General features: G+C 43.5%; 1 protein-coding gene across 1 annotated transcript in view; it reads left to right on the forward strand.

Moving 5' to 3' along the window:
* ADAMTS17 (ADAM metallopeptidase with thrombospondin type 1 motif 17) overlaps positions 1–27633 on the forward strand; it is a 366608-nt gene that overhangs the window by 266821 nt on the left and 72154 nt on the right. The window contains 4 exon segments of the mRNA XM_087428860.1: positions 7089–7169; positions 16589–16746; positions 19700–19859; positions 22719–22854. Coding sequence (XP_087284986.1) covers positions 7089–7169; positions 16589–16746; positions 19700–19859; positions 22719–22854 — 535 coding nt within the window.

The raw sequence follows: 27633 nt of genomic DNA on the forward strand, positions 1-27633 counted from the left end.
CTATGACTGTCAAATTAAAACCACGTAGTAAAAGGCACCATAAACAAATGATAAATGACAGAAAAAAATGTGTGCAACAAGTTTAGTAAGGAAAGAATTTCACAAGTCCAAAATATATTAAATATATATAAACATTAAAATATATTTTAACTCCTGCTTATCAATTAAATAAAAATAAAAAGCCAGTAGGAAAATGGGGAACACTTATGAACAAAGCAGTTAACTGAAGAGGAAATGCAAATGGCTAGTCGGTATGTGATAAGATGCCAAGCCATATTGAGAACAAGGGAAATGCAAATTAAATATATGATGTAACATTTTTTCACCTATTAGATGAGCAAATATTAAGAAGATTGATAATTTCAAGTGTTTAGAAGTCTGTGAATAAACACGTATTCTCATATAGTGTTGGTTGACTTACATATTATTTAAGCCATTATGGAGGACAATTTAGCTGTACCTTTAGTATTTAAACTGCATGTATGTTTGACTCTATAATTCTGACAGTTGGCCTGGTAAGACTTTGTATGTGTACACGAGAAGACATATGCAAAGCTGTTCATTGCAGTATTGTTTCTTTTTTTTTAGCATCTTTGTAGAGATATAATTCACACACCATAAAATTCATCCATTTAAAGTGTGCAATCAGTGGGTTTTAGTACATGCACAGAGTTGTGCAACCGTCACTACAATCATCCCAAAAATAAACCTCACACAATTAGTGGTCATTCTCCATTGCCCTCCTACCCTAGCCCTAGGCAACTACTTTCTGTCTATTGTGAACATTTCGTATAAATAGTATCATATGATATGTGGTCCTTTATGACTGGCTTCTTTAACTTGGCATAATATGTTCAGGGTTCATCCATATTTTAACATGTATCAGTGCTTCATTCTTTTTATTGCTGAATAATATCCCGTTGTGGGTTATACCACATTTTTTAAATATATTGATCAGTTGATATTTGAGTTGTTTCCACTTTTTTGGCTATTATCGATAATACTGATATATAGAGCCGGTCTTCCTCAGCAAAAAGAGGAGGATTAGCATGGATGTTAGCTCAGGGCTGATCTTCCTCACAAAAAAATAAATGAATAATACTGATATAAACATTTGTGTACAAGTTTTTGCATGGACTTATGTTGTCATTCTTCTTGAGTATATACCCAGGAGTGGACTTGGTAGGTCATATGGTAATTCTGTGTTTAATTTTTTGAGGAACTACCAAACTCTTCTCCAAAGTGCCTGCAACATTTTACATTCCTGCTAGCAATGAATGAGGGTTCTGATTTCTCCACATTTTCTCCAGCACTTCTTATTGTCTATCGTTTTTGTTATAGGCATCCTAGTGCATGTGAAGTGGTATCTCATTGTGGTTTTGATTTGCATTTCCCTAAGGACTAATGATGTTGAGCATCTTTCATGTGCCTATTGGTTGTTCATATATCTTCTTTGGAGAAATGTCTATTAAAATCCTTGGCCCATTTTTAAGTTTGATTATTTATCACTTTGTTGTTGAGTTGTAAGCTTTCTTTATATATTCTGGATACAGTTCCTTTATCAAAATGATTTGCAAATATTTTCTCCCAGTGTATGAGTTTGTCTTTTCACTTTCTTGATGGTGTCCTTTGAAGCACAAAGTTTTAAATTTTTATATCATCCACTTAATTTTTTTTTCCTTTTGTTGCTTGTGCTTTTGCTGTCATATCTAAAAAATGTTGCCTAATCCAAGGTCACAAAGATTTACGCCTATGTTTTCTTCTAGGAATTTTATGGTTTTAGCTCTTAGATTTAGGTCTGTGATCAATTTTAGGTTAGTTTGTTTGTATGATCTGAAGTAGGAGTCCACCTTCATTCCTTTGTATGTGGATATCCAGTTATCCCAACACTGTTGAAAAGGCTATTCTTTCCCCCATTGAATATTCTTGGTGCCTTTGTTTTTTAAAAAAAAAATCAATAAAGGATTTGTTTCTAGACTCTCAATTATATTCCATTGATAGAAATGTCTGTCCTTATGCTAGTATACACATTGTTTTGATTATTATAAATGGCTAGAAAACTTTGAAATCAGGAAGTATCAGTTCACCAACTTTGTTCTTTTTAAATATTGTTTTGGCTATTCTGGGTTCCTTGTGTTTCCATGTGAATTTTAGGATCAGCTTGTCATTTTTGGCCAAAAAAAAAAAAAAAAAACAGCTAGGATTTTGATAGGAATTGTGTTGAATCTGTAAATCAATTTGCAAAGTATTCCCATCTTAACAATATTGTCTTATCCATGAACATGGGATGTCTTTTCATTTATTTAGAACTTTAATATCTTTCAACAGTGTTTTGTAGTCTTTGGTGTAGAAATCTTGCACATCTTTTGTTAAATGTATTTCTAAATATTTTATTCTTTTTGATGTTATTTAAATCAAATCGTTTCCTTAATTTCATTTCTAACTGTTCCTTCCTAATGTGTAGAAATGCAGTTAATTTTTGTATATTAATCTCATATCCTGCAACCTCGCTGAACCTATACTAATAGATTTTAGTGAATTCCTTAGGATTTTTTTATGTATAACATCTTGACATCTGCAAAGAGAGATAATTTTACTTCTTCCTTTCCAATCTTGATGCCTTTTTAAAATCTTTTTCTTGCCTAATTGACATAGAACTTCCAGTACAATGTTGAATAGAAGTAGCAAGAGTGGACCTCCTTGTCTTCTTCTTGATCTTAGTGGGGAAAGCATTAAGTGTTTCACTATTAAGTCTGATATTAGCTGTGGGTGTTTTGTAACTACTCTTTATCAGGTTGAGGAAGTTCTCTTTCATTCCTAGTTTTTTGAGTCTTTTTCATGCAAAGGTGTTGAATTTTGTCAAATGCTTTCTCTGCATCTATTGAAATGATCATGTGGTTTTTGTCCTTTATATAGTAGATTACATTGATTGGTTTTTATATATTAAACCAGCCTTGAATTCCTGCGATAAATCCTATTTGATCATGGTGTATAATCCTTTTTATATGTTGCTGGATTAGGTTGCTAGTATTTTGTTGAGAGATTTTGTGTGCATGTTCATACATGATAGAGCATTGTTTCTAACAGTGAGAATTTTCAAACAACATAAATGTCCATCAGTAGGGGATTAGTTACATAAACTACATAGACATTTAAATGAAAAATGAAGTAAAGCTATACATACATGGATAGATCTCCAAGACATATCATGTTTTAAAAAAGAAGTGTAGTATAATACAATATTTAGTCATAATGTTATTCTTAACACTTATGTAAAATGTAGATAAATATAAATATGAAAATACCATCCAATATATTTTTTATTGTGTAGATATATGTATAAATAGTAAAATATCTGAATGAATATACACCAAACCGATAATGGCAGTTCTCACAGAGGAAGGGAGTGAGATTAGGGGACTTGAGATTTACGTCTATTAAAATGCTTGCAATGAGAAAATACACATGTATTTGTGTAAATTTTTTACAGAAATAAAAATAGAATCACTGATACACGTAAACCTGTGTCCTAACAAATTTTACTGTAAACCAAGGAAAAGTCCTGTTAGCCCACAACACTGTCCTGTCCCTCCCTACCACACAAACCTACTGTGAGCAGCTGGTACAATTAGAACTTGTGTCACTTAAAGATTAGTATAAATTTAGAAAGAATCATCACAGGATCTATACAAGTATGCTGCAATAGGAAAAAGATAAAGAGACAAGGAGAACAAATGACTAATAAAAAAAATACCAGCAAAATATTACCAAGGAGAAGATGCAAATTGTGACCAAATGTTACTGCCATAAACTCCAAAAACTGATTAAACAATGGCCTCAATAAAACAAGAAGTCATAGCTAAGATACAAGACCTCACGGATGATAAAATGAAGCAACAGAGAGAGATGAAACATGCCTTAGCAGAGCTGAGAAAGGTGTATAGGAAGAAAATGAATCCATCACAGAAACAAAGTCCACCTGAAAGCTGAGGAAAGTGACACTGCTGAGAACACAATGAGAAACATGAAGGACAGGATTGAGAATAATGAGCAAAGCAAAATGGAAATGAACAAAGAAGCAAAGGATAAGATATTAAGTGAGCGCTAGGGAAGAAAAAAGAGGTCAAACATAAATAATTTGATGCCCCTGAAAAGAAAACTAAACAAATAGATCAGAAAAATATATTTAAGTATAATAATAATATAGTCTTGTGTCCCAAGAAACATTTATACTAACCTATGAATAGCCTAATAGTTATTAGATTTTAAAGGTAGGAATCTTTTGAGCATCTGATCCAAATCTTAGGTAACCTAATAAAGGGAAAATATCAGATTGACTGTAGACTTCTCCACACTAACATTCAATGGAGCAACTTATATAAGAGCCTCAGAGAAAGAAAATGTGACCCAAGAATTTTGTATCATTGAAACTGACATGCAAGTATAAGGACAATGAACAATAATGTTTTACTTTATTATAGTTCAGAAAATATAATTCCCACAAGCGCATCTCCAAGAGAACAAACTTGAGGCAAGCAAGAATTTATTGGAGAAACTGTAGCAAAAGGACATGAAATGAACATTAAGTTTTAGGACTAAGACTAAAACAACTACAGGAAATATCTTAGCAAAAGATAAACGTTACAAACTAATACAACAACATAAGAATAATGATACAATAAAAGTTGAAGTGAGACGTAAGAAAGTGGAGTGTAATCATGCTGATTTCCTCATCTTTTAATATCAAAGGATTAAAGTATTTCACTTATAACTGATAAGTCACATAATAGAAGTGTAAATATAAATAAAGGTTTACAGGAAAACATCAGAATAACAATGAAATAACAGTTAACTAAAATCTATCACTGAAGGAAATGTATCAGGTGAGATACTGACCCACCCACCATGTTAGCCATGACCAGTGTGATTACAGTTACACTAGCTCTGAGGTTCTTTGTGTTGTTTGGAAGAAAAGCAATATCATGCTCTGAGTAGATGCAAAAAAGCGCTGGATTAACTTCAATACCTCTTCATAACAAAAGCTCTTAACAAACTGGGCTAAAAGGGACCTTCCTTAACCTGATAAATGAGACCTATCACATTCTCAGAGCAGACATCATTTTCAGTGGGAAGATTTTGGAGGCACTCCTGTGAACGTTGTGAATGAGACAAGGATGCCACAATCTCATGTTGCTTATGTTTTTGTAAGTTCCAACCAGAATGGTGAAAGGGGAAGAAATTAAAGGCATAAGGATTAGAAAGAAAGAAACAAAACTGTCGTGTAGGCAGATGTTTCAGTTAGCTACATAGAAACCCAGCCAAAATATACACATTATTATGAAGAACAGGAGTATTAGGAAGGCAGCTAACTACAGGAGATATCTTACAAGATCAATATACTGTATACTCTATCCTTTTATAACTTTTAAATTTTTTACCTTGAGAAAAACTCTAATTATTTTAAAGTTGTCCCTTTTCACAACCATGTACAATAGCCTAGTCATGTAAAATGATGCGTGTGTGTTTATATGCATTAAGAGCTGCTGAAAAGGCTGGTCACCAAAATATCACTTTCTTAAGGGTAATTTTCTTAGTGCAATGTGGTATAGGTTGATTTTGTTTTTCTCCTTTTTGTAGTTTAAATTATCGTGTACTATTTTTATAAAAGCCGTTTTTACTGTGAGAAAATGAGGACCTAAACCCCTTAAAATAGGTATTTCCATAATCTCTATGTAGTTGGGCCCAGAAATCTCTCATTTTTTAAGCTCCCCTGCTGATTCTGATGATCACGTTTGGAAACCACAAGGGTCAGATTCAGAATCTAATTTGGGATCATCATCTAAATTGCTAAAGCAAATGTCTATTACCCTTGTCTAAAACCCAAATGGAAATCAAAACAAAATGATTACCAGCCTGCATTTCAGAATCTTACCATAACGTTGGGCTCAGTTGTTGACACAATTGTCCAGTTAACCGGGCATCAGCCAGTTGCTGACCTCCTCCCGGGCAGCCGCAGTCATGTCCTCCTCCAGTCTTCACTAACCACCTGCTGTTCTAGGCCTGGGCGGGGTCAGAGATTGGGCAGAGGAAGGCTGTGGTCTCTGAGGGCCTCCCACTATGCTTAGAATACTCAAGGAAATGGACAAAAGTCTGCCCCGCGATCGTTGCTGAAATGCACGAAGGGCAGTGAAAGCAGGAAACAGTGGGCAGTGTGTTAAGGCAGTGATTTTGTCATAGGGCAGGTCACTTAGCTTCTGCTGTCATCCATGGATTCAGGGAAAGTTTGAAGTACGGCAAAGAGCGAAAGAACCTCCAATAGATGAAGTGGCCAGGACACTCTTCACCAATGCTCCAGGGAGGTGCTGTTCCTGCAGAATGCCAGGCTGTCTTAGTCTGCTAGGGCTGCTGTAAACAAGTACCACACACTGGATGGCATAAACAACAGACACTTATTGTCTCAGTTCCGGAGGCTGGAAGTCTGAGATCAAGTTGTCTGCAGGGCTGGTCCCCTCTGAGGGCCATGAGGGAGAATATGTTCCATGCCTCTCTCCTAGCTTCTGGTGGTTTGCTGGCAATCCTTGGTGTTCCTTGGTTTATAGATGCATCATCTTGATCTCTGCTTCATCTCTGCTTCATGAAGTTTTCCCTCTGTGCATGTCTTTGTCCAAATTTTCCCTTTTTATAAGAACACCAGTCATACTGCGTTAGGGGCCCATCCTACTCCAGTATGACATCATCTTAACTAACTACGTCTGCAACGACCCAATTTCCAGATAAGGTCACATTCTGAGGTACTGGGGGGTTAGGACTTCAACATATGAATTTGGTTGTGGGTGGGGGTGCGGTGGGGGATGACACAATTCAACTTATAACACAGGCAAATGGTGCTCTCTGGGAGCCAGGAGATTCTGGCCATAAAAGAGCATTCATTATTAATTGACTATCTTGATTTCTCAGAGCTGTACCAGCCTGCAGGCTCTGAAATCACTGTGAGGGGAATGGTAGGGTCGATTTTGATAAGGGATGCTGCGTGGGCCTCGGATTGAGGGTGGAGGTGTGGTTCACCTGTATGTTATTTATTACTACAGGTTACATTGAAGCTGCTATCATTCCAGCTGGAGCTCGGAGGATTCGCGTGGTGGAGGATAAGCCTGCCCACAGTTTTCTGGGTAAAACAAAAATGATTTGATTCACAATTTATCTTCTGAGACTCGATTTGGATGATCAGGCTGGTCATTTGGTTCAGCGTCATTCTCCCAGGCCATTGGTTTTATACTCGTATTTTAGGTGCAACGATGTAAGAAATCAAAGTGGACCAAACAGTGCTGTCATATTTGGCTAAAGTTCAGCCACCCCCAACGTGGAGCAGGGACGGGGGATCTGTAGGAACCACCAGCTTTGGACGGGCAGGAAGATGACAGAAGAGTGAAGGAAGATGTGAGCAACTAGGGTAGCATAAGTCCCGCACAGTAACACGAGGAGAGCTCAGAGCAGCCTTAGCCTGGGCAGTGTGGGTGCATTGCCTAAGTTGCAGGAAACCCCTGTAGGCTGTCAGTGGCTCTGGGGATGACTCCTTTGCTGGAAAAAGAGTAACAGCCCTAAGTCTAATGGAAACCCAAAAGAACACTGCTTTTCACTAAGTGCTGTGTACTCCAAATTCCTAGTGGCCAGTTCCATTGACTTCAGGCACAAACGCCTGTCTTTCTATGGAAAGATTGGGTTCCATTCCAGACTGGTCTTCGTTGGCTTCTACAGAACCATGCTTAATGCATAAGAAGAATTGTTCAGTTGATTCCCTTCTTAGCCATAGAAGACCCTTTGTATCCTGAGCTCAACTCTCAGTTTCCCTCTTGGCCCCTGCAAAGGTCAACCTGGCACTCGAGCGCCAGGGTAGAGTGCTGAGTTGACACACAAGTGTTCTTTATGCTGCCATGGCGGCCAGCAGGGTGCCCAGGGGCTGCCTCTGCTCTTAGTCCGCTGGGATGGGACATGCTATGACCCATGTCCTCCCGCCAGCCCTACTCCCACGTTCTTGTCTTGGGTTGGATTTCAAACTGGAGGTGGCTGATCTCCTACCCGGGTACCCCTCTCCTGAGCTTCCTCATAATCTCAGTCTATGTTGCAAGGTGCTGTTTGAGATTTAAAAAAATATGTAAGACATGATCTCTCTCTGACTTCAAACTTAAGAATTAAGTTATTTGGGTTAAAATGAAGTTACTTATGAAACACTTTTATTTCAACTTTTATCACTGATCTTTAAAAAAATCACATCTTTGTCCATGTTCCTGCCTTTGTAGATACAGAAATATCTAAGTCTTTCTTTGAAATGGTCTCTATTTGAGAACTCAAAGTCTAATGAGACAGACAGAAAACAAAACTCTAATAGGCAAGTTTACAATGAAGAGCACCATCCTATTATTTAAGAGTTAGGAACCACTTACAGACACTAAGATAATCCTCGCACACCTGCCTTGGGGAATGGCAGGAGTGGAGACAGGAGCTCTTGTTTCTAAGTGGTGATACCAGGGCTCGCCAGTAAGCAGGCCCCTGGGGGTCCCAACTGTGTCTGGCAGCCCTGCCACCTCCTCCACAGCTTCCTCATCTGCCATCCGCCCTGCTTCCTTGAGGCCGTAATAGCCACTGCTGCTCCTGCTGCCCAGGTAGGACCTTGCTGTCCCTCAGGTTGACATCCATGTTGGTCGTCATCAGCCCCATGGTTTTCCCCACGTCTCCAGTGTGGACATTGTCCCAGTCTAGCCTGGCACTCTTCTCCACAGCTGTCCCAGCTGTCGCTCTACAAATAGAACAATGCTTATAAATGCTATCTAAAACAGGGCCTTGTGCTGCTTTTGGTAGCTTCTTCAGAGTGACATCCTTTTTACTAAATTCTCAAAGAACCCACCCCCTCTCTTTCTGCCTACCTAAGGAAATTGGGTCAACTTCAGCATTTGCTTCGGAAGGCCCATCACCTAGTATCACCCCCAAAAGTTCCCCTTTCCAGCTGGTACATTGGCTCTCCCCTACCTGGAGATGACATTTCTGCTCCCCGGGGGCACCAGGCCTCTTGGGGAGGCTATGTCGCCTTTGACCCTTCTCATATTCAAAAATCATAATGCCAGTGTCCTAGAAGCTGGTGCATTTCGTAGGTCAATTTACTGGTTCTTCCATAAAGCACCAGGAGGTGCCCCTGCAGGTAAGTCCCTTGGCTTCCAGTCTTGGCTTCTGAGACTTCCCAGCACCATTCCTCCATCTGACCCCAGCACCAGGTATCTGGCAAGAATAGAAACATTATCTCTGCTTTTCTGTGGCAATGTAAGAATGACAGAAGGACGTCAGAATCCTTTAGATCACTCAACTTCTAATTCCTATAATAAAAATGAACTTTTCACTGGAACCCATTTTAGGGTCAAGTAACAACTAATGGATGCTGCCCAGGGGAGCTAGCTCTCATGATGGTCCCTCTCAGCTCCTCAAGCCTGAGGGCCACACATGCGAATAATAATACTAACATCAACATTAGTGGCTCGCAGTCATTGAGCCTGGCTCTGCTTTGCAGATCTGACCCCTAATTCCGCCATAGGTACTGCATAGCACTGCTGTGCCTGTTTCACTGCGGAGGAAACTGAGGTTCCAGGGGTTCAGGAGCTTGTCCAAGCTCCTCACTTCATTTGGGCCTGCTACAATTCATAGAACCTCCCAGAATTGCTCTGAGGTGTTCAGTCATGGCCGGAGATCAATGGATGGGGATGATTTTTCACTGGAGAACACGTTAAACCTGCCTGTTGCTACTACTTTGTTGTGTGGACCTCAGAGCAGCAAAGCTCCGTCTTGAGGAGATTGGTTCAGTGTCTCAAGACGACTTCTCAGCTCACTGGACCTCGATGGGAGGTTGGAGGCAGCCTTTGTCCCCTTATGTTATCCACAAGTCATAATCTCAATATTCCAGTGCTTGGTGCGTGCACAAGGGCAAATCCGAAGGTGGTCCCTGCTCATTATGTTTCTAAAGTTAGTTCAAACAAGCCTTGTTTCCACTCAGGGCTGGGTGCTTTGGAAGTCAACCCAGTGTAACTTTGAATTACTCTCACATTTGCTGGGAGCAGTTCCTAAAGAATTTCACCCCACCTACCATTCAGCCCACGCTGCCTGGCTTTCTGCTCAAAACCACCTGGAACAGGAAATGCCTCTGCAGTTCGCATCCATAGCTAAGAACAGAGCTGGCAGGACTCCGAGTGGAAATAAAAGGAGCTGACTCAATGCCAGGATTAGAAGTAGGTTGACTGTGGGTCAGGTCTTCCAGTGGAATCCAAGAGGGAGAGAGACAAGAAGAAGCCTGGCTTCTCACAGTGCCATGCAAGAGGAGGGCATGTGGACAGAGTCAGACCTCTTACACCTGCCTCCAGCCAGCTCGGAAGGAGAGCTGTGCCCTCCCATCAGGAATGTCCCCTCCCGCTCCCTGGAATGGCTCACGGTCATCTTCCACTGTGCCCGGAAGTCCACGGACGATATGTAAATGTCCACAGGGATAATGAAGGACCCAGGATGAAAACGGACGTTCATCATGTGACCTCACCTCCCAGGCCATTAAGGAGGTTTTGTTGTGCCATAGTAGCAAGGGAGGAGCATGTACCCATCCTTGTCCCTGAGAAAGTCTCTCTAGCTGTTGAGAGGCTTCTAAGCAAAATATACAGAAGCAAGCACTGTTATATTTTGGACAGTGGTTTAAAACACCCATCCTCTGACCCAGGCAGAACCAGCACATGAAAATCTCCTCCCTAGCAAATCAGAACTTACGACATCACAGATCGAATCAAATCGCTCAGAATTCCATTTGTTCTTAATTCTATTATTTGCCTATCAAATCAAAGCATTTGTAATCATCTTAATAACCCCTGTTAAGTTTCTAGGCACAAAAATCCCAATTTCAAATACAAACTAATCTCAAAATGCTTACAGACGAAGCGTACTTAGATACACCCATTGATGCTCAAGGATTGAAAAGGACAGGAAGTTGTGGGGCCCAAAACTTGTTTAATTTGGAGGCCTTCTTTAAGAAAAAGAATACACATTATGTACAGGGCCTTGGAAAGGACTTATGTATGTGAGGGGCCCTGGAGCTTTGGCCTCACTGGCTCCCGCAAACCTGCTCTGTGAAGTTTCCTGGGGGGGTGGAGGCCCCTACAGACAGGCCAGGAGGTGATCTGCATTCCTGCTCCTGGAGCTGACATGGCCCCACAAAGTGGCTTTCTCATTGGACTCCACACTGAACCTATTTATTCACTGCTAATAATAATCTTGATGTTCTAACAGAATCCCTGAGACTGTTGTCTCACCCTTTTGAAGGAATGTCAGGCACTAAATTCCGATTTTAGCAAGAAGTTCCAATGTCTCAGCATGGACCACAGCAACCTGCAAATTTTGAATCTTGCTGACTAAATTACACCAAAATCAATAGGTTTGAGGTGATCCCCCTGCTTTTTGGAACTGCTGACCTACTTTTAACTGTGCCTCTGTCTTCCTCCCACTGCAAGATGCGTGAAGGATTGTGGTCATGATCAAACCATCCTGAGGAAGGGGTGCCGGCTTTCAGATGGGAAGCGAAGTAGCAGTTGTAAAGCTACGTTTGCAGTGCCTGGAAGCTTGCACTTGCTGTGGAGGTGGCCACAAGCAGAGCTTTGGCATGCAGAGTTTATTCTTGCTGAGGCCATGAGAGCCCCACACATACACACCCTGAAGCTGGGATAGTGTGAGATTTCACTAACTCAGTAGCTCCAGACCAGGACCTCTGAAGCAAAGACAGGTGCCTTCAGAAGCTGTGGGAGTGCCCCAGCAGTGTGTGGCTTGGGAGAGCTGATTGTTTGCATCTCTTCTCAGCTCTGCATTCACTGAGGTCACGTGGACAACTTGAAATCTGCCATGGTCGGGGTGTTTACACCGTGGGTAGCAACAAGCACTGCAAATCTAGGCTTCTTTCCCCGGAGAGCTTGTCACTAGCGTTCCACTGTCCAGCATGTTCTTTCCCATTCAGCTGCTGGCCTGGAATAGCTGGTTAGCTACAGCCTGCCTCTCTCACTTCCCTTCTCTGTTCCTTGACCATAGTCACTCCTCCATGGCCTCCCCCAACCCACCCTGCAGACCACCTCCTGAAATGTCTCCTCCACCTACCCCTCCCCACACACCCCCTACTGACAAGCAAGACCCTGCTCTGGTGGTCAGAGGGTGGCACACCCCAAGCCCCAGCTGGCTCTCCACCCGTCCTCTGTATCTCACCCACAGCAGGTGCCTCTGCCGACGGAAGCGGGGCTCCCAGGCCGACCCCCCGCTTCTGCACAGTGTTTCTGTGGATGGTTTTATAATCGTCTCCAGATGTGCCCTCCTGCACTTTTCCAGTCCTTCCCACTCTTGACCTCCCAGATGTTTGACTTTTGGCACGGAGCTGGGGTAGTTTTCAGGTTATAATTCAGTAAGTCACTTTAAAGCACCTTACAAAAAGGGCCAGAGAAATGCACAAAAAAGGCCGGGTGAGAAAGAGCCACCTCACCCTGAACGTTAGTGCTGGACAGGAGCAGAGTCCTGGAGACAGAGTAAGGCATGGACTGAGTGTGCCAGGCCTTCCAGTCTCAGGGGGTACTAAGCTTACATTAGTCAGGATCCTAGGTGATTTCTAGGAATCCATACTAGTAATTTTCTTCCTTGACCTGCCTTGCCCCTGTCATGGTTAGTATTTTTTAAAAACCAGCCTCCAAAAGGCGCATGTGAAAGCCAAACCCAGTTCTCAATTGCTGAGAATTGGCTTCAGGCACTGCTGGATCCAGAGGCTTAAAATGATGTCATGGGAAACAGTCTATCTCTATCATGGCACTGCTGTCTTCTCTCAGTTGACTTTAATATGGGGGCGTCTTCCCATGTACTGGCAGATCCAGCCTTACATCAAGTCTCTGGGCAACCTCCTGGAAAGAAAGCTGCTTCTTCCCAAGGTGAAATTCTTGGAATTGACTCTTACTGTCAGGGTTAGGTGATGGGCCCGTGCCTGGAGCTGGGTGGAGTTTGGGGTCAGCCTTACAAGATGGGTAGAAGAACATATCCCCAAAGGAAACTCTGGGTGTTGTTACTTGAAGAAGGAGAAATAGATGCCGGGCAGCAACACACTGGGTGTTCACAGCAGCCATAAAACAGGAACAAGGTCAGGGCCCCGACTTCTAAACCCAAGGCCCTGGCCTGGGGCACTGAATGTGGGAGTCAGCTCATGCTCATGGGTGGACCGGGACGAGGAGAGCAGCCGCCCCAGCGTCCCTCTGGTCTTTGTGTGGGAAGTGGGTTCTATGGGGTGGGCGCAAGCATGCTGGGGGTCAGCAACAGCTTTAAAGAAACTTTCTGCTCATCTCTCTGACTCCAAGTTATGAGGGATCTCAACATGCTCAGGTGTCCCCTACCCCAACAACAGTAACAGCCTTCTCTCTCCTTCTCCACCCTTCATAGCCACTCTCCGTCTCTCACCTCCTCTTCCCAGTCAGACTCCTGAAAGAGTATCCCTTTACCTTCTACTTGCTTCTCCACACAGGGCAGTGCTCCGTCCTCCCTCGAGCACCCTGCCACAGAAACTAATCTTCGCAAGGTCAGTCATGGCCTCTGAGGGTCAGGAGCAACCATCCGTGCCTGCCCATGCGCTCCCGGCCGCCACCTCTCTCTGCTTTCCTTGCCGTCTCAGCTCAAAGGGTGCCTCTTCCAGAAAGCCTTCCCCATCTGCCCCAGCCCCTGCCCACACATGCGCAGGCCCTAGACTTGCCTCGATTGCAGAGCTTATGAAATTGTGTTGTGTTTATCTGTTTTCTCACCTGTCTCCCTTCCAAACACTGAGCTCCTGAGGGCAGGAGCTGTGTCTTCAGCACCCAGCTAGAAGGCCCTCAGGAAAAGGTGAGGGGCTGGTCGGGGGATGTGTTGGTTGTTCCCTGTGCTTCCCTGACTTGTTCTTTCTGAGACGTGTCTTAGAGGACTGTGGCCCCTCGTTTTGTCTGTCTGCTACTTCCTACCAGCCTGCACTCATTCCTGAAATCAGATTTACATATGCATGTGCAAGAAACAATTTTCTAAACCTACAGAGAAGTTGAAAGAACAATGAACACCCGTACAGCCTTCACCTAGACTCCCCAATAATTAACATACAAATATATTTTAGGCTATTGATTCACTGGAAGCTTTGGAAATCTGTAAGGTTAGTTATTTTTATAAGGGTATATAGAACATGAGGCCCTGCAGCAGTGTGAGCCTGGAATTTGTTCTCTTTGAAAACAAGTATGACATTTGCACATTTCAGTGTTTGTCATAAAACTCTAGACTGATGCTATAACCTAAAGAATGTGGAAATTAAACTTGCCAGAACGATAAGAGTGCTGAGCTTGGTCTGTTTATGTTCAGGTCTCTACTTTACAACTTAATAGCTGTGTGACTTTAGGCAGGTTCCTTAACCTCCCTGTGCCCCCATTTCCTCATCTGTGAAAAGATGAAAATAATCCTTTACCTTAGAGAGCCGTTGGGAAGCTTAAATGGGTAAGGGCCGGCCCCGTGGCTTAGCGGTTGAGTGCGTGCACTCCGCTACCGGCAGCCCGGGTTCGGATCCCGGGCTCAGATCCCGGGCGCGCACCGACGCACCGCTTCTCCGGCCATGCTGAGGCTGCGTCCCACATACAGCAACTAGAATGAAGTGCAACTATGGCATAGAACTATCTACTGGGGCTTTTGGGGGAGGGGGGAAGGGAGGAGGATTGACAATAGATGTTAGCTCAGAGCCGGTCTTCCTCAGCAAAAAGAGGAGGATTAGCATGGATGTTAGCTCAGTGCTGATCTTCCTCACAAAAAAAAAAAAAAAGATTAAATGGGTAAAAGTATATGAAGGGGCTAAACCAGGAAATGTGCCCCTTAAATGGTGGCTTACAGGTGGTGTCTTAGGAAGAGAAAAAGGAGCAGAAATTGTGAGTATCCCAACATTCTCACTTCCTTTTAGTAGCCAGGAAATTTCAATAGTGAGTAGATTTTCTTGAAGGAAAACATTTGATTCCAAGTGGTCGAGCTTTCTCTTTTCTCAGCCTTCCTCGAGTCCTCTAATCCTCAGCCGCTCTCTATGCACAACCACCCTGGATGTGAAAGCCCACCTGGAAGTCACTCTGCTGGAAAGCACCTCGTCCTGTTTCTCTCTCGGCTGCTCTGGGCGGTTCCTGTTAGCAAGGAGTCCTGAGCACGCCTCTCCTCTGTGTGTCCCAGAGGAGCCTGGCTGGGCAGGAACAAGCGCTGGGACCACAATGTCCTAGAGACGAGGAAGCCGAGGCCCAGCGAACCCCAGCAGCTTGTGGCCTGACCAGGACTGGACCTACCCAGCCTGGGGCTTATGAATTCAGGGTTAACTGAAACCCCTTTTTGCTTTCAACTCTCATTATCCAAAATAGATATTAAGTGTGGGTGTTTTATTTGTGGCCTCAGTAAGCAGAGAATGGGGAATGGAGCAGAAGCTGATTTTGCTGATGGTGGCCTGAGCAGGGTCCCAAAGTGAGAGCATTTGGCGTGTCAGAGGGTTCCAGCTGCACTTGCAGAGTGTGGCAAGTGTGTGCTGGAAGGGTGCTCAGGGTGTGCTGGAAGTTTCATTTTGTGAGCGACTTAAAGACTTGTCACCTATTGTCATTTGCTGCCTTCTTGTAAATGCCAGAGAAGGTTCTAGTTAGCTTTTTTCTTTCCTAAATAGCAAAACAAAAAAACAGAATTTCACTGCAGAGAGAACAACATGAGAACAACATGACTGCAAACCTAGGTGAGAAGATAAAAAAAGGTCACTGATGAGCATGCAGATAATAAGTTTATGGCCTGTGTGGAAAACCAAGTTTTTGCTATGGCCAGTCAGCAAAATGTTGATTCCTTGTCTCTTCCTACACATTTTGTACCAAGTGGGGGTGTGAGCGAGCAAAGTGTGAACCTAAAACCCACAGAACTGGTGTGGGAGCACCCGCACCACAGTTGCGGGCAGCTCAGGTCTCCAGACTCTAATATTTAATAGGATAACAATTGTTTGTGAAGGAGCATTGACTTTACTCACATAGGGCTATCAAATCAGCAAGAGATGTTGGGGTTAGGCTGCCATCTTTAAAGAGCCCCAGGTAAGTAACAGTAAAATGCGTTGAGGAATGTTACTACAGCAGCAAAACCCACTTTGTCGCCTTAGACACATTAAAATAGTGTTCATTCACCTGGCAGAAAATCCTCTCCTCTGTAAGTTCAGGGAAATGTGATTGGGCTGTGGTTGTCTCCATCCTTCCTGCGCCCTTGCTTATGGATGTTGATTCTGAGACAAGGCAGCCCATGCTCAAAGGTGCAACGATTACGGCAGCTCTTTCGGAGGGTTCTGTGGGTCCTGAGCTGTTTACTCCTCGTGAGCCAGGCTTCTGTTCTCAGTACACAGAAAGCCTGCCTTCTCTCCCTGTAGGCCTCCCTCCCTTCCCCCATGGAGGTGGAGGGTAAGACCTCTGACCCAACACTCAAGACACCCAGATTCCCTTTAAAGATGACTGACTTCCCCTTATTTCATGGTGTTCCATTTTCTTTCTAGCTCTCAAAGACTCCAATAAGAGATCCATCAACAGTGACTGGAAGATAGAACTTCCTGGAGAGTTCCAGATTGCAGGCACGACCGTCCGCTATGTTAGAAGGGGCCTGTGGGAGAAAATTTCTGCCAAGGGACCAACCAAAACACCCCTGCATTTGATGGTAACTTACTGTGCTTTTGTGTTTGCCTTGAGACTGAGGCTCTAAGGGGTCTTCCAGTTTACTTCTTCCCTGGGACCTGGTGGGGAAGAGATGCACCTGGTTCCTGGTAGTTTACTTGGCCACCTGCTGCTCAAGCCCCTCTCTGTCTTTTCTTCTCTAATCACTTTCACCATATGCGTCAGAATTCTCCCCTCTCAAAAGTTCACCCTGGCCCTTCACTGGCAGAGCGCCCATCTTTTTCAACAGGAACTGCCTCCAGGAAGGAAATACTTAGCCACGTGGCAGCCAAGGAGACTTGGCCTCATTAAGTAGCAGACAGCCCTGCTCAAAGTCTATTCTTTTATATCAGATGCTGTAGATCTGCCCCACAGTTTGTATATCCACTTTGGAAAGTACCTTTTGGAAATGAACTGTTGACTCTATTTCCAAACCAGCATCACTCAGATTTTCCAGTCTCAGATTGCAACAAGCATTCAGGAATCAGGAGGGAGAACCAAGTTGTACAGGAATATTTACTCCCTGGGTGGTCTCGAGAAAGCTGTGCAATCAGGCCAGATCAGGGCACCCTTATCTTACCTGTTGTCTCAGGGAGGACCCCATGCAAACCATTTAACCATCCGGTTATGCATCCTTTTGAGAATATTAAAGATCTCCAGGGAAAGGAATGCCGCTGTTTCCTTCTCAGGGTCCGGGAATTCTCAGGGCTAACTTCTGATAACTCATAATTATTGATTCCGTGTCTCCTTCCAAAGAATGGGATTTGGGGCAGCTTGTGCATCTGTAATCAAAGCACATTTTGTCCTCAGTGCTTGCCAAAGTCTCTGCTTGGAAGTTCCTTTTCTCTGTTAATTTATGGTCTCTGGCAACCTGCAGCTCTTCAAGGTTAGGTGACACCCAAAGGATTCCCTGGCTGCCTCCCAAGGAATCTCTTGAGGAGACCAGCTCTGCCTGTGAGCCCAGCACCCAGTGCGGGTATCGCCCATGTTGGCCCAACTCCATTACAGCTTCTGATGAGAGCAGAGTGAACCGGTTTCCATGCATGACTTAAATTGTCCAGAAATCTGTCAGTGCAGCGCTCAGCCCACTAGGTCCACTGCATATAGATCCTCACAACTTGGTTTCTGGGACCCAAGAACCTGTACCTAGGCCGTTTCTTTGTGATTAGATTGTTTCCTAGTCTAAGTCATTAGAAAGACCCTCCAGTCCTGATTTAAAAGCAGTTATTCAGAGAGGCTAAAAGAGGAAGCAAAAGACAAGAGAAAACCCATATAGCAGCATCGTCTGTTAGCACGTGAATTTGCTTTCTCTAGCAAACACCAAGATGGGGATATTTCCCTTTTCTCCCCAAAAGCTTTCGTAAACTGTGGGTGAATGGTCAGCTCATTAAAGCAGATGCACAGCCTGGATTCACTCAGACCGTGATGAACAAAACGAGCAACAACTGCCACAGCTGAAGTTCTAGCCCTCTAATATTAATCACTTTTCTCTCTTGAAATACGATTGTTATTCAAGTTTTTAAATCTAGAAATGAAAGTTGCCCTTCTGCCTCTAAATATAAGTCCATTGTCCCCAAACCGGGGTGTGCATGTTGCTTACAGGGTCAGGAGCACCCGTGGAGCCACAGGGACCTGCATTTGAAACCAATTACACACACGCACGCACAAATTATACGTGGCTGCAAAATTGCATGAAATTGGTTTCATATGGATTCTCAATTCACCGGTCTTATTCCCATACTGAGATAATAAAGATCTTTTAAAGAGTTTTTTTTTTTCCAAACTGGAAGCATTTTTCCAAATGCATTACTGCAAGTCTATTTCTTGGAGAGGTGGACGTTTATGCAGTTTGAGCTGCTTTTAGCACCCCACCCCTACCCCATAACTCAAGCCCCTGGAGGGCTGGGAGATGCTTGGGAGGGAAGATGGTTCCCGTCATCTGGCACGCTTTCTACCTGGCCTTCCCTAAGTTAAGTCAGGTGGGTCCTGCACATTGCACCGTTAGCTCCTGCTGGCCTACTCTCCCAGACCTCCCAGCCTGGAAGTGAACTTGCTAGCTGCTTAGACCAGAGCGCCCACTGGTTGAAACCCTAGCCTGAGGACACATCACCCACAGCCAGGCCACGCGAAGCTCCTACGGGAGGGTTTGTTTTGCAGCTTATGTGTGGAGAAATAAAGCTGGTGGAGCACCTCTGTCCTTACAGGGCTTGTAACATGCATCACCAGAGAGCAGTTCCATCCATCTGCTCACTCACCAAGATTTCAGACACAATGGTCCCCAAACTGCAGGATGGCTCCCCACCCCTCACTCCCAGCTTTAAGCCCTCAGCTGGGCCTCTGCCACCCCATGGGCACCATCATCATCCTAGCTCCCTTGGCAGCAGAAAGGCTCATGCGTCTTTGGATGCCCAAACAGACATCCTCAAGGTTCCCCTGGGGGGGGCTGTGTTTGCCCTTGAGCCTGCATTATGCGTAGTAGCGACTGGTGCTAGGGCAGTGAAAAGTGATGTTCATTTTCAAAGAAGTAGAGTAACTCTACTTGTTCGGACGCCTTTTTAGGGAAAAGCAGTATATTTGTGTCTTTCTTGCCCGCAAGGGCAGCTTCATGGGTGAGTATGCAGGCACGGGTACTTTTCTCTACATGGAGCACCTCTCCATGTAAGTGTGATTAGAGCCTACAAACTTGCTCATCCCAAAATTCCTCATCTAAACTGGTCCTCTCTCCACCGGGAGAGAGCAGAGCTCCCTGCTGATGGTTTACGTAGCTTCTGCCCCCAAGTTGAGTATCTGAGGAACCCAAGACTGAAATAAAGGATTGGACCTGTTTTGAAGCTGAGAAAAAAACTGGTTACCTCTGGTAAGGGAGACAGCCACAGTGTGGCTTGGCTTGCAAATTCAGCAACGCTGTGGGCTTTCGCTCCATTTCATAATGGCCTTTTATTTTGCTGCTGATCCAGGTGTTGTTATTTCATGACCAAAATTATGGAATTCATTACGAATACACTGTTCCTGTAAACTACACTGCTGAAAATCAAAGTGAACCAGAAAAACCCCAGGACTCGCTGTTCATCTGGACCCACAGCGGCTGGGAAGGGTGCAGCGTGCAGTGTGGAGGAGGTGAGCAGGTGGGGTCGCGGGCTCGTTGGGTGTGGGGTTTTGCTGAAGGAGAAGTGAATTCAGGGCACTCCTTGGCCAGTGCACAGAGCATGGGAAAGGCTGGCTACGTAACCTGTATTTCCACGGGAACTTAACCACGTCCCACTGCAAATCTCTCTGCAAAACGCTTGGGCGGTCTTCCAAACTCCTGCACGTTGGAGTTATGCCCAGACGTCTGTTCTGCCTGCAGCATGGGGCCCTCTCACTCTGACCTGTGAGTGGAGGGTTGGCCTATGTACAGCTATGTCATAAGTATGACTGGTGACCCTGGGAATGAAGAGAATAGACCTTCTCTGTTGCTGCTGGGTCGAGGGGCAGCAGAAGATGCCTCTGCTCCCCAGATACCCTTTTCTCTTTGCCACAGTACCCCACTATAGGATACAATGGAAAGAAAAAGTTCTACAAGTCCAGTGAAACCTTTGGAGCATGAGTCCTGGCTTCACGATTTGCTGTCATATTTTGGCAAATGACTTACCCTATAGTTACCCTATAGGTACCTGAATTTCCTCACCTCTAAAATAGAATGATCAGTCCTCACATCCACTGCAGGGAGGAGACTGTCATACTGCAAAAATCAATGTGAGCAAAAGGCATTATATTTATTACTGTGTTGTTTGGGAGAAGCAATAGGAAGCCATTCTGACCTCTTAGCCAGAAGCCCCTAGTTCAATGCAATTTGTCACCCTAATAGGGTGCACAGCAGGGTCTTGGGAGGTGGGGCACAGGATGGGTAGGTTTTGATGGGCACAGAGTTAGGGCAGAAGAGCGACCTGGACTCTGGAATGCCAACCCTGAGAGTGGGATGGCAGAGTGGAACCTGGGCGTGTCCCCACCCATACCCAATCCTGAGCGGCTGTTGACTGCTGATGACATTTGTCAGGTGTCCAATATGTAGAGGGTTGTTTGCCATTTAAGGGACCTGTCTCATTTCCAGTGAATAGGAATTAAAGCCATAGCATGATTGAGTCCATCCGACATTGCCAGGGTCAACTGTGAATTCCTTCCCTCTCGTGCATGTCTTGGCTAACTGCCCTCACTGTTTGTTCTCAGCCTCTTCCTGAAGCAGCCCTGTGGCAGTTTCGTATCCTCAAGATTCTACCGTCAGCCCTGTTGTCCTCCCACTCTGCACCTCTCCCTGAGAGTCCCCCTCTCCCTCAGCTGTCCCTCTTTGCTGATGGTCCTCCAACCTCCAGGTCCAGCCCGTGCACATATACCTGATTGCACCAGACTTTTCCTCTTGGGCAACTTGCTGCAAACTAAGCATGGCCCAAATGGAACAGTTAGCAGGCTCCCCTCAGCTGGGGGCGGGGGCTCTGCTGCTGCTGTCGTACTGACATCCTTTTATGACACCGAGGACTCCCACCTCTCTGACACAGTTGTCAGACCTGCAGCCAAAACTGAAATCTGGCTTGAGGTAGCTTCGTGCTTTCTGTACTCACACAAGGCTGTAGTTGTGGGCAGTAGGAGCTGACAGTGTAGTTCAAGATTACGTAATTTTTTCTTAGCTCAGGGTGAATCTTCCTCGGCAAAAAAGAGGAAGACTGGCAACGAATGTTAGCTCAGGGTGAATCTTCCTCAGCAAAAAAAGACTCCATAATTTTGATTCATCCCTGTGTGACAAATTCCCCAGGAGACAGACCTATCAAGGAGTCTGGGATCCAGATAGTTGTGCTTGACATCCTATTAATCTTTTATTGCCACTCTTCCCAAATAATAATAATAACAGGAATATAGCTACCATGAGATGTTAACCCCTGCCAGGCTCTGTTCTAAGCACTTTTTTTGTATCAATTTATTTTAACCATGCTGGAAGTACCCTAAGGCACAGGGAGGTTAAGTGAACCAGCCTGGTTGAGGAAATTGAGGCACAGAAGCATGGTGGCTTACTATTGGTTGACACTATGATCACTGTGATAGTGGTCGAGCCAAGTTTAAACCCGGATAGCCTGGCTGCAGAGGCTACCTCCTAGCTCCCAGTCATTTGCCTTCCTGACAAAGTCATGGCCAAGCAATGTGTAGGCCGTGTGTTCTCTTTGGGAACACAAGAGAATGGCTTCATCCAGTTGGAGTAACCAGTTAGCGAAGCTTCCCAAGAGCAGGTGATGCTTGGGCATAGGTAGAAGTTGGCTGGCTAGACAAGTTCTCAGATTGGCTCTAGAATGCTTCCCTGGAGAATACAAGTCTGCATGTCCTTCAAACCAGCCTCCCTATTCCTCGATTCTCTACAGCAAGTAAGAATTCTGTAATGGGAAGCCATAATCTCTGGTGAGAGCTGATGTACAGATATTTAATTGAGACCAGATCTCCGTAGACATAAACATCAAATAAACAGATAAAGAGATTGGCAACAGCACCTAGACTTTTAGTGGTGAATATGATGCAGTCTATACAGAAGTCAAAATACGTACACCTGAAATTGTACACCTGAAATTTATATAATGTTCTGAACCAATGTGACCTCAATAAAAAAAAGAGAGAGAAATTGGCAATCTTTGATGGAAATTGAAGGCCCAAATCAGAACTTTGGCCTCGATGAATCCCAATTTGTCCAAGGACACAGCTGATCTGAGGTGTTGCCTCTTTCTGATCCTATTCTAGAATTTTTCTACTGCCCTACACTGCCCTTACCATGTCTTACACACCCTCATCACTAAAATTACGATTCTCCCTTCCTGACAACCAAAAAGGCATTACCACACTTGCTTTAAGTGACAAACTGGTCAAACGATGTGCCTGAATGCTCCTCCATAAGTGTGAATGAATGCCTTTTCCAGGTGTGTGCAGCCACAGCCTCTCAGTTCCCTGTGGTTTGGTTTCCAGGGGAACGCAGAACCATCGTGTCCTGCACGCAGATTGTTAACAAGACCACGACTCTGGTGAATGACAGTGATTGCCCTCAAGCAAGCCGTCCAGAGCCCCAAGTCCGAAGGTGCAACTCACACCCATGCCAGTCACGGTAAGGAGCTGGATTCTCAAGCTTGAACCCACCACGGTGGGGACAGCAATGCCTGTGAATGGGGGAGGTGTGAGGGACACACAGTTAATACCACAGTACTGCTCTGTGCCATGTTCCGTTGTTAGTGCTGAGTGATTTTTGATTGCTCAAAATACTGGATTTCTGGCTACTAAACGAGAACTCTGATAGAAATATACAATCTTAGCTGGAAAGCATCTCATAGGAGATGATTAAGAACATCTCATGGAGAACAAAATAGCTGTTGCCGCACACTTTCAACTGGTACGTGTCAACTCCCCGAGGTTGCTTTGTCTTGGAGGAAAAGAAAATCATTGTCGGAGTGTGAGTGCACATGAGTAAGTGCACACAGGTTAGTGTTTGTGGTTGGCCTATTTCTGGGGCTGAAATTAACGCCACTGCGTGCAGATCTTGGTGTTTATTGTTTGGAATCCATCAGAACTTCTCTTCCCAACGCCAGCTATCATGGTCATGTTCTTCACTTGCTCTGAAGTGAATTCTCTTCGCTGTCAGCTGACATGAATTGTGTGAAATGTGTTCATCAGCTAAGCCTTCTTATTTCCAGTCATTTAACACAGTACTGTGTTACATTGTGTGATATCACCCCTGGCTTCCCGTTCTCCTCTGGCTTGAGGTGCATGGCTTTTGTTTTGTGGTTCTGTGCATCAGGTTAAGGTGTGTTTACCTTTTGTAACTAGGTTGGACTTTTTACATGGCGGTTAAGCTCACTCATGCCATGAGCCTGGTGCAAAAGTTTCACAAATCATTTGGGTTTTGAGCCAACTCCTTTTGCTTTGTCAAACTGGTAAAATGTATGTGAGTTAGAGAGAGAAGACAGGAGGGAAAGCAAGAAGATGAGACTTGCTTCATTGATTTTATGTAGTCCTTGGCAAATTAGGAATGAAATTTTACCCTAACACTGAAGGCCATGAGGAAGAGCTCACTTTGGGAAGTCTTCTTGAGCATCTTGGATATGAGCAACCATCCCACAATCCCATCAACTGATCAGTCAATGAATTACGCACACATGGGGCCAAAGAAGAAAAGACTTGCCACTTGGACAGGCCACAGTCTCTTCTCCTGAAAGCAGAGATAGCCTGGCTCTGTGACATGATTAGAAAGTAGGATAAGTGTATCAAGAGGAAGAGAGGTCAGCATGGGCTCAAGGGCGTGATTGAGCAAGAAAGATCTTAGAGGGATGTATTCAAGAATCATATTTTAAAATCATTATGTTTTCACACTATTTTAGTATCGAAATATTTTTTAAATTACGTGCAGAAACAAAATATATGAAACATGACATCAGAGTTGCTCTGATTGAATTGAGACACATATATGTGCACTCAGTCTCCCCTCATCTCATGGTAGGCCCACAGCACCTCTGCAGAACTCCAAGGAATAAAGTTTAAAAACTGTCAGTCAATGGTTTCTGCTTTCTGTAATGATGGAATAGCGTGTTTTGGACCATCCCTCAATATTCTTCTAGAATGTTACTCTAGAGCTGTGTTGATCAATATGGTAGCCACTAGCTAGTCCAAATTGAGATGTGCTGTAAAGGTTAAAACACACCAGATTTCAAAGATTTAGTATGGAAAGTGATAATAAAATATGTTAATAATTTTTGGTATTGATTGTACATTGAAGTAATTATATTTTGGATACATTGGGTCAAATACAATATATTATTACAAGTAAATTCACCTATTTCTTTTTCCTTTAATGTGGATACCAGAAAATTAAAATTACATATGCGGTTCACATTTTATTTCTATTGAATAGCACTGCTATAGATTAACATAACATTCACAATGTTCAGGATAGAATCCAAAATTACTAGACATACAAAGAAACAGAAAAATGTGACCCATACTCACATGAGAAGGCAATTAATGGAAACTGAATCCAAGATTATACATGTTGGGATTAGCAGACAAGAATTTCAAAGCAGCTGTTACAGTTATGCTCAAAGACATAAGGAAAAATATGGTCATAATCAATGAACACATAGGAAATCTCAGCAGAAAAAAAGAGACACTCTAAAAAAGAACCAAATTTTAGGACTGAAAAATACAATATCTTAAATTTTAAAAATTCATTCAATGGATCTACCACAGATTGGAGATGACAAAAGAAAGATCAGTGAACTTGAAGAATAGAAATTATCCAGTCTGGAAAATGGAAAGAAAATATTGTTGACAATGACAGAGACTCTGACCTGTAGGATAATATCAAGAGTTCTAACATAAGTGTAATTGGAGTCACAGAAGGAAAGGAGAGAGAGAATGGAGCAGAAAATAATCATTGAAGGAGCAATGACCAAAAATTTCCCAGATTTAGTGAAAGATAGAGAGAGGTAATCAGGTTACATCTTGAGTATTACAACTGGATTCCAGATGAATTCAAAGTGGGCCAGCATAGCATGTTTATGACTTTGCTACCCACAGATCTTCTAGGAGAGGACTTCATTGCACCAGAAAACTCTAACTAGAAAATCATGTAGGAAAACACCTGCAAAAAAAGTCACATAAACAAGCAAGAGTTAACAAAGGTGCCAACTCTATAAATTGGTGGTACAGAGCTGCTCTAAGCTTGGATAAAAAACATCGAGTGTGTGTGTGGCTCCAGAATGCTCACGGAGTCATTATGGTCTGACAGATCACAGTCCTGCAGCCTTGCCATGTTTGAACACAAGTTCAAGCCAAACACACTTTAGACTAAAAGTAGCTTCAGAAGGACATTCTTAGCATCTCCTTAGAACAAGGGTCAGCAAACTTTTCTGTAAAGGGCTGGATAGTAAATATTTTTGGCTTTGCAGGCCACAGTCTCTGATGTCTATTTTTCTTTGTTTTGTTTCTCTTAGAAATGTAAAAACCATTCTTAGCTCCTGGGCTATACAAAAACAATCTGCAAGCCAGAATTGGCTCATGAGCCCTGCCTTAGATTATTAGTTACCCTTATTTTGCCCACTGAGATGTTGGGACCATCACCTCAGTATGAGCCTGAGCTCTGAAGGTACTACCTCAGGGAATGCATTCTCTTGTTATACAAAGGAGGGCACGTTATAATACTGAGTTACTTTTTATTGCCCAGTTTCAGTACTCTTGTTAAAAGCATCCAGCACAGCCCTGAGCACATCATACAGCATCAGTAATTTCATTCATTTAACATGTATTTACTGAGCCCCTTCCCATTTACTAGACCCTGTTCTAGGTACCAAGGTATTTAGAGGTAAGAAAAACAGACAAGGTCTTTGCTGTCATGTAACTTGATAAATACTCGGTTTCTTCCTACCACTCTCATTTCTGTTCCACCCTCTTCCATTCCCTACCTGACTCTATAAAATCATGTCGATCGGACTTAAAGAATGAGTGTTATTTCCAAAAGCGAGGGGAAAATAAAATTGATAAAAGAGAAGACAGCACCTGAAATTTACCTCAGAGCCTAGAAAAGAAATGCCTAGATGCCTATGCTAGGCTGGTTCTGTTTGTTGTTTGTTTATTTGGATCGTCTGACTTTGTACTGTTTGTTAAAGTGGAGACATGAAGATGAAGTGTTACAGCTTGTCAAACAGTGTTTACTGTTTGGCTAAAGAAATGTGTGATCTGGTGGTAGATTTTAAAACTCTTGCAAATCCTAGTTTTTGTACACACGCATACACGATATACGTATATATATATATATATAACGTACTGATATTATATATATTGTTGTTAGTGCCATGGAGTCAATTCCGTCTCCTGGCGACCCTGTGTACAGTAAAGCAGAACCCTGCCCGGTCTTGCTGCACCATCCTCTCACCTTCTGGCACTATATCAGATAATGCTCTGCTGCTATTCATAGGGTTTTCATGGCCAACTTTTTCAGAAGGAGGTGGTCAGACCCTTCTTCCTAGTCTTAGTCTTGAAGCTCCACTGAAACCTGTCCACCATGAGTGACCCTGCTGGTATTTGAAATACCAGTGAGATAGCTTTCAGTAGCACAGCAGCACACAGTCGCCACAGTATGACGACTGACAGATGGGTGGTGTGGTTCCCTGACCAGGAAACGAACCTGGACCATGGCAATGAGATCGCCGAATCTTAACCACTAGACCACCAGGGCTGGCTAATATATATACACATGCACACACACACACACACACACACACACACACACATTTAGACAATAAAACTTGAATTATTGTATAGCATCATCTAGTTATTATGAGTCTTTCTTAAGAACATATAGTAATATGGACTCAGGCTAATAAGTGAAGAAAAGTAAAGAGGTTGACCTTAGAAAATGAGTGCTAGATAATCAGAAAGAGATTTAATCCATAGGTGAAAAGTGACCTTGGGTAAGTGGGATGTGGTTTGGAGGTGTGTAGGGTCTGGAGAACAAATGTCTGCTTTACGTGGGGTAGGCGTGATTGGAGGACAGAGCTTGTAACCTGGAAGAAGAGCCCAAGAACCCTATGGTGCAAACTTTATTAAAGAAGCCAACATGCAACCCACTGTTGAATCTGGCAAGGTGAAAGAGCCTTTCTATATTATTGTTACTCTTTGACCTTTAAAACAACAGAGATGTTTGTCTTTTTCCTTTATATTTTCTTTTATTTCCCCTGATCTCCCTTTAATTTTCTTCAACCCCCTTTTTCCATCAAGTTCCCGACAGTTTCCTTTACCTTCCCAACTGCATACCATTAGCACCTCTTTATTCTAATCCTGCTCGTAGCTCTGTGGACACTTCTCCCAAATCCCGCCATAACCGTATGGAATCTGG

This window comes from Ceratotherium simum, chromosome 3, assembly GCF_057802395.1.
Source record: "Ceratotherium simum simum isolate JZ-2026a chromosome 3, ASM5780239v1, whole genome shotgun sequence".
Lineage (NCBI taxonomy): Eukaryota > Metazoa > Chordata > Mammalia > Perissodactyla > Rhinocerotidae > Ceratotherium > Ceratotherium simum.